This window comes from Psammomys obesus, unplaced genomic scaffold, assembly GCF_907164565.1.
Source record: "Psammomys obesus unplaced genomic scaffold, mPsaObe1.curated_primary_1811, whole genome shotgun sequence".
NCBI classification, from domain to species: domain Eukaryota; kingdom Metazoa; phylum Chordata; class Mammalia; order Rodentia; family Muridae; genus Psammomys; species Psammomys obesus.
The window spans coordinates 1,092,621-1,104,776 of record NW_026596295.1 but is presented as its reverse complement, the minus strand read 5'-3'; the positions used below and the strand labels follow the sequence as shown (position 1 = coordinate 1,104,776).

Sequence of the window (12,156 nt, the reverse complement as noted above, 5' to 3'; positions counted from 1 at the left end):
TTAAATTTTTGACATAAAACATGATAGCACAAGGCCAGAGGAAAGCAAGGTAATTTCAAAATTACCTTATCAGAGGCTGTGAATATATCATTCTTCAGGTTTATTATAACTGCTATTAATTCAAGAACATTCTAAGGCTTCATTAGACATTTACTATCAATCAGTAATATAATATTCATGGTTTTAACATACTTGCACAGCTTCTTCAATCTTTATGATTCCATTTTAAAATAGAATATCTTGTATATAGTTCCATACTATATTTGGAGAGATCTGACTTTTTTTAAAGAATAATATATTTCATTTATAACAATTTAGAAATATTTACTAACTTTTGGCAGGGTTTTCAGCACTTGATAAAATATTTCAAAGCACTGAAAATATACAAGTGCAAGCCAAATGCCAGTTATGGAGAAATAGCCTCCACATACCCACCTGAAAATATTCACTATTACAATAAACAAAATTTCTTACTGCAATGGAAGTGGGATTAAATAGCAGCAGTGTACTGTGTTGTAGTTATAAAACATTCATTTGGAATGGCTGTCTAACTATTAATCTTAAATGTTTACTTAACCATTAATCTAAACATACATACACTGTGTTTATTCATTTTAACTTGTTTTTTTTTTTTTTTTTTTAGTGTTATTTTGGGACACATTCATTTTCATTATAGGAAAATAATTTTGCGAACAGCTAATTTAAAATACAGATTTATAGATAGTACATATATATAATATCTGCTTAAAATGATCAATTATTTGATAGAAAATATAAAATACGTATGTGAGATAAGAATTCACTTCCATATGATTTTATTACACTTCTCTGGGTTTGGCAAATTCAATTTCTGAAAATAAGAGTTGTAGATATTTTGATTAATATGCAATAACTGCCATGTGTTATCAACATCTATAACATGTTAAGAAAAAATCCTGACTTAGAAACAAATATTTTAAAGAACTTTAGGTAGCCAATGCAATCCTGATTGATTTTTCACCAACATTGTCTTCCCTGCCTCAGGAGGTATTGGTAAGAGCTTCCCAAAATGTAATCTGTATTCCTGAACTTTTCTAGCCTCATCTTTCCTGACTATTCTTCCCCAAGGAACAGTGAATGATTATGCAGGAAAAAAGTTTCTAAGTAAAAACACCTTCTAAGGCAATCTAAAGCTGTATCTCAGTCCTAAAATGTCTGAGTCTCAGAAAAGCACGGTGACACATGCCTGTAACCGCAGCCATCAGGAGAGAAATAAAGACTTAGTGTGTATTCCAACTATAGTAACAGCCAGAGTTATACAGTGAAACCCTGTTTTGAAATCATATGATTTCTATATTAGTATGCAGTCTAGTAGAACAGATTACTCTGATTATAAAATGTTTGTTTTAGGTGCTAGTAATGATCTGATTCTTTATAACACTAATTATTATAATTCAAAATTATAAAAGAGCTTTATAGTTGTGAAGGAAGACAACTCTGCTTTTACCTGTCTTCACTAATATAGTTAACATCATTTAGACTTAATTGAAGGAAAACAATGAAAGGTAAATTGGAAACTTAAAGACTACCTCAGGTGCTACAAAATTTGCAGTGTAGCACGGAGTTAACAGAAGTCCATTTTCACCTCGAAGCTGTTTTGCAAACCCAAAATCACAGATCTTAATTGAATCTGCATTGGCTGACTCATCCATGTACAAAATATTACTGGGCTTAAGATCACGATGAACGACCTTGAACATAAAAGAAAACAGTATCATTTTCACAAAACTAAAAGACTGTTAAAAACTTCATAAATTTATAGGAAAATCTCATTTTTTCCTGGCTCTACTTTTAGAAATAATGGTCTTACCCAGAGCCCCACACTCATTTCAACAATTTACACAAAATAAAAAAGTTAAGAGAATGTATGTCCAAGAGAATTTAGAAAAGCAGACAGAAACTAATGAGGAACACACATTGGCTTGAAGGAAGAAACAAAGTTATGGGTAGATTCCCATCTACATCTGTGGTTTTTACCAAGAATTAAGAGCAGTTTCTATTATGCACAAGGGTAGTGTATTTTCATTTGAAAAAAAAAAAGTAGTTTTTCTGTCTGAGAAGAGCAGAGATAGTGGAAAAGCACATAAACAAAGCATTGAATACTATAAAGCAAAGAACAAGACCTGGCATATAAAACAAAAGCGTTTGGAAACAGTTTGAACTTTATATGAAAATAAAGAATATGAAGCCATCAGAGCTAGTACAATAGGGAATTTTCAGTTCAAACCCACTTAAAAGAAAGTAATAACCACTGAAGAACAGCAACACAATATAATTTTCTTCATAACTCTTTATCATCAGAGGATACAATATTAAACCATCTGATTTACACAAACAAGACAAGTAAAATACAGCCAGAAGAAAAAAAAAAGACAATCAAGTTTTGATTTGCAGATGAACCAAGTTAGAATTTATACAGTTTTAAGTAGTTATAATAAATATTCTCAAAGAAATAAAAGAAAACATGTTTATAATGCATGGACTCTCAAGAAAAAAATGTAAACTCATTAGAAAAATAGAAAGAATGAAGAAGGACCAAATAAATGGATAAAATTGTTAAAATTCATGTGATTATTTTTCTGCTTCTACTGATTCAATCTAATTTTAGCATACATAGAGATTGTATCCTATGATGATATAAAATTATGAATATATTTTATTCTCTTACTCTTCTCCAGTGGTTATTATTTGATTACAGGGTAATACTGGCTGAATTTGACCTGAAGATTCCTAGTTTGCTGTACCAGCTCTGATGTCTCTATATTTTCTATTTATCAATGAACAACAATGTATGTTCTTTACGGAGAAGGGCAAAACTCTTACTCAGTATTTGAATCTGTAATGCCTTTTACTTACAATGGCTGTCATGTACAAATATTCAAAATGTCTGTTATTTAAGTTGCCTAAAAACAAGACTTATGAAGAAATAAATCGAACAATAGATGTTTATCATATTGTACTAAAATAATTCTGGTTTATTATGTCTTACAAAAAACTTCTGGTTATCTTTTCCAATGCTTTCAAAGAGTTTGACGAATTAACTTATAGTAGAATAACTGTATTCCTTTAGTATTATGCAACTTATTTCCAATCACTAAAGTCTTATGTTAAAGTTACATACACCATTATTACTTTATTACTTACAAGTGGGACTTAACATAATTTCTATTGATTAATTCTGAATTGCAATTTTAAGTATTTATAGTTCATAGGTATTGTTCAATTGCAAATGATATATTCTAAAATTTTTAAATTACTGCTTAATTTTTAAAATACACATATATAAATATGTATATAAAGTATACATATATATGTATAGGTTGATTTTTTATTTAATTTTATCTTCCTTATGTATGAACTGACAAAAGTAAACAAGTGTTCTCCACAAAATTTAACATATTGACATTTCAAATGTTTAGAAAAAAATTTACTGTTGTATTTAGGAACAGTTAGTGAGAGCCAATATATAATCTTTTTGGTGTTAGAATATAATACTTACAATATTTGATATTTTTGTGAATATTTTCATTTGCTTTTTGAAAAAAGAAAGGCTTGCCTGGTACTCACTATGTAGATTAGGCTGGCCTCAAATTTTAGTAAACTCTTTGCCTTGGTCATCCATGTGCTGAAATTTCAGGTGCAAGCCACCATGCCCTGCTTCATTTTTTTTTTTTTTTTATGTTTTAGTTTAATGTTTGATTAGGCTTGATAATTTCAAGAACAAAGTTTAGGTAGATACATAGTTCAAACTGCTTCCTATAAACTTCACTAGGCCACTGAGTTTTATAAGGCTATCCTCTAAAGAAATACAAGCTAGGCCCCATAACTGAAGGAAGAATACAACTGTATCTTACTCCTTGACAATGAAGATACTCAACGGTCTTCGTTATTACATACAGTACAGCACTGGCTTCCTGTTCTGAGAAACATTTTTGTTTGAGAATACGATCCAACAATTCTCCTCCTTTCATCAAATCCGTAACAAGGTACACATATTTCCCATCATCAAAGACCTAAAAAGGAATGTGTTTTATAATTTTATTACTTACAATCATTATCCTAACTTGTTATATTTGCTTTGTCAGAAAAACTCTAGACTCAAAGCACATTCATTATTTCTTTCTTGTTAATGCAGTACAGGCTGTACTGCAGAATGAAATGGATAATCTCCTATGCAGTTCTGTAAGCTCACATCAAACACAGAGATTGATAATATGGAGTTTTAGAAGTTGGAGGTTAGAGTTCATCAGACCACATAAGTAAAAGAGTAGAACTCTGTACCTTTCAAATAACATGTATAAATTATTTTCATTATATTACAAGTATTTCTTCAACAGTAACCATCTTTGTGATAGTACACATAGCATTTATCACTCATTATTAGTATGCTATCATAAATACATGTTGAATTCAAATAGTATATTAAAAGAAATAGATAAGAAAAACATTTGTACTAAGTATGTGATACATTTATTTCTACATATATACATACGTAGATATATATACACATGCACAAACTACTGTTTAAATATAACAAATCAAATATATATTATCTGAAACAAATCGATCACGATGGTTAATATTTTGCATATTCATAAAAATGAACTTATTTTGTAATAAATATTCATTATTCAGTGATATACATCAATATATGTTAACATGTTTATTTTATACATCTGGAGACTAATACTATTTGACTCAAGGAATGAGCCATAATTCTATAGCCTATTCTCTGTAATCAAGAAAGTATATTTTCCAGAATCAATTTCATTTATATTTATAGGAGTGAAAAATATTTCTAGTTGCAACATCACTGAGTTAATTATCATGGTATATTCAGATTGTTAGGATACTCTTTTATCAACAATCATCATTCTTTACTGAAATTTTTAACACAACATATATAGAATTACTGGAGAGTCAACAGAGCAAACTGAGATTCGGGGGCACAGCACTAAAAATACCACAGCTATAAAGAACTAGTCCATAACATAACTAACTTAATTAACACTTAGATTTTAGAATACTTACATCCTTTAAAGTAATAATGTTGGGATGTTGTCCATAACGCATCAGAATTTCAATTTCTTCTGAGGGGTCTCTCTTATTTTTATCAATGATCTAAGATATAAATGGAGAAAATTCTCAAAAACAGTCAAATGATTTTCCTTTACTAAGTAGAAAGAAATAGCTTCCATTTATACCTATCTCTATATCAAGCATTTTGCTGTTATTGTTTTGAAATGGATTGTGATATGTGGTCCAAGGTGTGCTACAAATCATCAAATAGCCCAGTCTGGCTTCAAACATATGACAATCCCTATACTTTTAAGTGCTGGAATTACATGAATGTGTTACCATGCCAACACTCAATAAGATTATATTATTAATAATTCAAGAATATCATTCCCCAATTGCTTTAACATTTAAAAATTCCTTACAATGGAAATTTAACAGAAAAGCTTTAACTGAGACTATACTAAATAATAACATGCAAATTTTATATTTGCTTAATCTTAATATACTATCCTAAATATTAGTCAAGAAAAAAACCCAAAAAGTAACAAAATAATGCTATTTCTGCAAAATTAAAAATGAAAACATTAAATCACAACCTTTTCTCTCACCATCTTATTTATTGTTCTAGTAAAACTGCATATAAGCTAATATGTAATACAAATACATACATTAATTAATAAGGCTCAGAAACAATACCTTGACTGCAAATTCCATGTTGGAAACTGAGTGTATGCATCGCTTGCACACAGAATATGAACCAACACCAATATCCTCTTTCAAGTCATAGACTTCGCTAAACTGAGCAGCATTTCCATTTATCTGTTTATTAAAAAATTAAATACTAATGAAAATGAAGTAATTCCATATTTTCTTCATTATTTAGTACTAAATAACCATATACCTTAAAGGTTAAATTGTTTTAAATTCTAGAAATTTTACCCATATTTAAAAATTGTGTAAATAAATTTTGAAACAACTCTCTGTATTGTAGGTTTTCTAAAACCCCAAAACAATGTGATAAGCTGACTAATTTATAAATCACTCCAAAAATTCCTTGCTAAAGCAGGAATTGTTAAAGCTATAATAAATGAAATTAATTTACACCTGCTCTCTCCCAAACCATAAACACCTTTAACTTAATTGTACAGAGAAGTAAATGAAGTCATTAATAATTACCTTTTTCTAGCTATTAAACATTCATTATTAATAAACATTGTGATGATGAAGAATTTACCTGGACAATAGGTAAGACATTTGAACTTGTAACAGGAGTGATTTTATAGTCTTCTGCAATAGAAGCTGCAACAAAGCTGAATCCTTTGAAGAGTTGATGAGCATTTGCACTGGCCGGTAAACCAGGGGAATCTAATATGTGAAAGTGATAGTTTACTAGAATTACACAGACGTTTCTAATTACAATATCAGCATTTTTAAAATATGTTCAAAAGCCATTATATGTCCCAGTTTGACACACTATAAATATAACTCATAATTAAGATTCTCTTCACTTTGTAGGCATATGTTATGTGCTCAATAGTTTCTGTTTAATAACTGCTGCATCCTCATACCAAACACATAGTAGAAATTCAATATTTCTTGAAGGAATATATGAAACTGATGTAAAAAAAAAAGTAAATTAGCTCAAATTCTAAACAGAGCCAGTGCATATCTCATACCTAACCTTGTACCACTATCCAGAAAATTATTAGACTGTCAAGGAATTTACAAAACAAAACAAAAAAAACTTCCATCTTTTACCCTTCTCCACACTACTGTGACCAGTATTTCCTAATTACAGATTGTAGCAATACTATTTATAGGATCTACATTTTTAAAAAGACCAAACTAATTTTGAACAAGCACATTTTAAAGATTTTTACTGAAAAAGTTTAATTTATTTAGTAATTACTAGAAAAGCTTTAATTAGAAACAAATATGTATTACCTTTAGGTGTTTTGGCAGTAAATTCAGGGTCAAAACAAAATGTATCATCCGGTTTTCCAGAAGCAGGTCTAAAGGGAGGCTGAACTTCTCTTTTATATAATTTCTAAAGGCAATGAGTAATGAAAAATCATTTGACATTTTAAAATATTATTAATTTATGTTAGGAAGTCCTAATACAACATCTAAAATTCAAATGCTCTAACATCTAAAATATTTTGAATGTTAACATGACAACATAAGTGGACAAGCTGAAGCCAAAACACAGGCACATTAAAAATAATTTATAAAATTATCTTCAAGCTATATGAATAAGGTATATATTAAACATAAAAGAATTTCATATTACTTGGGATCTATCTTCAAATTCATTCACTTCCACCCATGTATATGCATGCATGCATACACATGCATACATGCACACACACACAAAAAAAAACAAAAGCTAGAAAAATCTTAAATTTTTGAGATATGCAACTTGTACTTGGTAAGAGATATTGTCTGATTATATTGACAATCTATCAGAACATTAGAAATATTTAAACAGGCTTCAGATAACTGGTAGCCAAATTCTATAATTGAGACAACATAATACTCAAAATCTAACGAAGTCTGAGAACATATATAAAATTACAGTGATGTCACAGCTTGTACTGTAAAGAAATAAAGATGTTCACTTCTGGATATCAAAATAAATTCTCCCTAGAGCTATGACCATACAGAGCATATCACAATGTAACCATTTTGAAATAACTAACATAATCAACAATCAGATTGTTTTTACAAATATTCCATATAAAATAATCTATTTCCATATAAGATACATTAAATATAATCTTTGTATTTAATAATCTAAGTTCCTATACTGTGTATGGGTAAGCAAGACTGTCGCAAAATAAGATATTCTGAAAATTTCTCTCAATAAACACACCAAGTGGAAAAGCCATTCACATACCGAACTAGTTTCAACAATGATAAAATAAAAATCAATCTAGTGATTGTAGGGCCTGTTGGCCTAATTGAATATCTACAAGTAGAAAAATGCAAATAAATCCATATTTATCGCCCTGCACAAAACTAAAGTCCAAGTGGATCAAAGACCTCAACATAAAACCAGATACTCCAAATCTGTTAGAAGAAAAAGTGCGGAAGAGCCTTGAACTCATTGGCACAGGAGACAATTTCCTGAACAGAACACCAACAGCACAGGCTCTAAGATCAACAATCAATAAATGGGAAGTCATGAAACTGAAAAGTTCTGCAAAGCAAGAACACTGTAAACAGAACAAAATGATAGCCTACAGACTGAGAAAGGATCTTCACCAAGTGTCGTGCATCTGACAGGGGGCTAATATCCAGAATATATAAAGAACTCAAGAAGTTAAACAGCAACAAGCCAAGTAATCCAATTAAAAATGGAGAACAGAGCTAAACAGAGAATTCTCTGTAGAGGAATACAGAATGGCAGAGAAACAAAGAAATGCTCAGCGTCCTTAAGTCATCAAGGAAATGCAAATCAAAACCCTGAGATTTCACCTTACACACTGCAGAATGGCTAAGATCAAAAATTCAGTGACAACACATGCTGGAGAGGATGTGGAGAAAGGGGGACCTTCGTCCATTGCTGGTGGGAATGTAAACTGGTACAACCACTCTGGAAATCAATCTGGTGCTTTCTCAGAAAGTTAGGAATAGTGCTACCTCAAGATCCATCTATGCCATTCCTGGGCATATATCTGAAAAAATGTTCAACCATACAACAAGGACATTTGTTCAACTATGTTCATAGCACCATTATTCGTAATAGCCAGAATCTGCAAACAAACCTAGTATTATAAAACAAAGACTCATTCAGGGAAAAAGGCAGGAAGACAAACTCCATGCTGTTTACAACAGATCCATTTCACTGTTAACAACATGTATACAGTGAAAGTGAAGCCACTGAGTTAAATAATTCATACCAATTCTTAATTTAAAACAAAGTGTGAGTGACCATGCATCAGATAAATTAAAGTTGAAGTCATAAGCACTGATAAGTTAGGGTCAGATGGAAGGGGAGGAGGTCCTCTATCAGTGGACTTGGAGAGGGCACAGGAGATGAAGGAGGGAGGGTGGGGTTGGGAGGGAATGAGGGGTGGGGCCACAGCTGGGATACAATGTGAATAAACTGTAAATAATAATAACAATAATAAAATTTTTAATAAAAGAAAAAGAAGAATCTGTTACAAAACAATTCTCAATGGATTTGGAAGCACTTAAAATTAAAATCACATCAAGTATCCTTTTCCTTATGGTACAATAAAACTGGAAACCAGTAACAAGATGAATTTTGGAAACTATACATGTAAGATAATCAAATATTTTACATTTTAACAACTAATGGATTGAAGAGAGAAAAATATCAAACAAGAATTTGGAAAATTTGAAACTAATAGTAGAAACAACTAACAAAAATAATACCAATAACGCCTCTATTTAAAAATTATAGAATTTTCAAATTAATAATATTACTATATTTTAAGGAACTAGAAAAGTGAGTTCAAAGATGAGCTTATCAATCCAGGTATATAAATTAAAATCTTTATGAATAATATGGCAGGATTTCTCCATGTTTTTATTTTTTTTTCATCTCCAAATTTAAAGAAGTATCCATAGTAAGATATTTTATCTTAAATTTATTTTTTCCTAAAATGTAACAATGAACAATCTGAAATTAAATAATACCTGGGTTTACTACTGTTATTACTACCTGTAAGAATCTGTTACAGCCTTACCCATACTCCCTTTCTCATCCTCTCTCATCTAGAATGGAAGTATAACATCAATCATATTTAACAGTTACAACAAATGACAAACAAAAATTACTAAGTATTTCCACACATCTTTTACCTAAAGGAACTGCCATGTATGTAATACCTATAAGCATAAATAACAGACTTAATAAAAATAGATTATGCTAATCAGCAAAGCCTCTAAATACCATTGATTCTAATGAATTTTGCAAGTTATATTTGTCTGAAAATAAATATAACTTATTTACGGAAAAAGTTATATTCAACTTACATTCCAGTCAACAGATTCAAAAAAAGCATGTCTTTTCACTTCTTCAACTCCTGCTGATCCTGTAATATAGAAATGATTTTAATGGCATAAACTTTTTTCTTGCTATTTAGCTTTATGCTATTAGATATAAATATGACTGCATATTTCCCTTAGTTCCTTGTTGTAAGCAATCTATGTTTTTTTGTTGTTGTTGTTTTTGTTTTGTTTTTTTTTGGTCTGGTGTCTTATTAATTTGTTTTCCTTTATCTATAATAAAAAACTGATAGATATACTGAACTGTATAAGGCCACATAAGACACTAAAAACTAAAATGCTTCACAAATACAATTTTGATTTAGTATAATATTAAGTAATTTTTTTTCACAATTCTACTCATACCTCATATTCATATACTAGGTTACAATGGGAAAAATACCTTTTAAACTTAACCCAGGCATAGATAAAAGGATCATATCAGGATCTAGAAAAAGGCTTCTGAAAATTGGTCAAATATTGAGGAGTTCTGAAAACATAACTTTGAAGTATATTAGGATAGACAAAATAATCATTCTCAAACACCTAAAAGGATTATCAATAAAAGGTAAACTGCATTTTTCAAAAGAAAACCTTATATTGTACATAATACTACACGTTGAACAAAATTTTCACTAAGTATTGTTTTAATAAAAAAATTATAAGAATACTAAAAATTCACTATTCAAAGAATACATATATAGCAACCTTAAATAAACTTAAACTAGAAGATATAAACTTAAAATAGAAGATATAAAGACATAGTTACTTAGCTAGTTTATGTAGTACATTATTATAAAGGTTAAAGAAGATGAGAAATACCCAATCTATTGACTGGATTCCTTTTGAATAACATCCTTAAAAGACTCTGTGCTTCAGCACTAAGAAATTGTGGCATTCCAAGTTTTGCTCTGAAAAACATTGTAGAAAATTACACTTAAATCTAGACACAGTAAGTCAATAAATCACAAAATTAATTTAAAAGGTTTAGTAAGTCCCCTATGTATTAGAAGAGAAAAAGATAGTAAAAATGGTCTTTATTGACAGCCATATAAAGATTTTAATACTAGAGGCAATAATTTTTTTCCCTAAATAAAACAATAGTTTTCTACTTACTTCAGTATCATATTCATGGTCTCATTTCTGTCTTTACCTTGAAATGGTAAAGTGCCAGTAAGCATTTCAAACTAGAAAAAATAAAATAAGCACAATTTATTACAACCTAGATTATATAATTAGTTTTTTAAAAAAAGATTTATGGTTATTAAATCAAGCAGGATTCAGTTGACAGTAACTCAAAAGACAATCAGAAATTGGTCACTTAAAGAATATCATTGCTTCGTCTATCTCAATGTAGAGTTTGACGGAGTTGAACTGCAGCAGATGAAACCAAGTAGTTTTATTTTATTTCTTATATGTCTAATGTCTCAATCTAAATGCTCCCCGATAATCTGGCGCGGTGGTGCACCCTTTAATCCCAGCACTTGGGAAGGCAGAGACAGGCAGATTCCTGTGAGTTGTAGGACAGCCTGGTCTAAAGTGTGAGTTCCAGGACAGCCAAGGCTAACAGAGAAACACTGTCTCGAAAAAAAACCAAACCAAAACAAAAAATAAATGCTCCCTGAAAATAAGCGGTTTTATAAACATGGTTGTTTAAAGTAAACAATAATTGGAAAGCATCTGGGGTTTATTCATGCCAAGACAAACCTTTAAAGTTACCATTCTAAATACCTTCTAACCCCTATACCAAAATTAAGAAAACAATTAAGAAATAGAAATAAAAAATTAGAGATAAGCCCAGGGGTCGTGGTGCATTCCTGTAATCTCATTTATTCCAGAATAAAAAGCCAAAGGACTACATGTTAAATGCCTGCCTGAGCTAAACAGTAAGTTTAAAGCCAGCTGGGTATCTTAGCAGAACCCGTCATCAAACTAAGTTTTTAAAGGCCTTAGTAAAAAGCACAGTGGTAGAACAACTTGATACATATACAACACCGGGAGATTAAATCCAACACCCTCAATGTAACATAGGAAATAAGTACAGCATAAGATGCACACACACACACACACACACACACACAC

The 12,156-nt window shown here is 30.3% G+C and overlaps 1 protein-coding gene across 2 annotated transcripts in view; it reads right to left on the bottom strand.

Annotated features, from left to right (window-relative positions):
- Rps6ka6 (ribosomal protein S6 kinase A6) overlaps positions 1 to 12,156 on the bottom strand; it is a 79,559-nt gene that overhangs the window by 17,222 nt on the left and 50,181 nt on the right. For both annotated transcript variants that reach the window (XM_055597013.1, XM_055597012.1), the window contains exons 11-19: positions 11,191 to 11,261; positions 10,897 to 10,985; positions 10,063 to 10,121; positions 7,003 to 7,105; positions 6,293 to 6,423; positions 5,755 to 5,877; positions 5,071 to 5,160; positions 3,894 to 4,052; positions 1,569 to 1,730 (exon numbers count right to left, since the gene is read on the bottom strand). In XM_055597013.1, the coding sequence (XP_055452988.1) occupies positions 1,569 to 1,730; positions 3,894 to 4,052; positions 5,071 to 5,160; positions 5,755 to 5,877; positions 6,293 to 6,423; positions 7,003 to 7,105; positions 10,063 to 10,121; positions 10,897 to 10,985; positions 11,191 to 11,261 (987 nt within the window). The remainder of the gene's footprint in view (positions 1 to 1,568; positions 1,731 to 3,893; positions 4,053 to 5,070; positions 5,161 to 5,754; positions 5,878 to 6,292; positions 6,424 to 7,002; positions 7,106 to 10,062; positions 10,122 to 10,896; positions 10,986 to 11,190; positions 11,262 to 12,156) is intronic.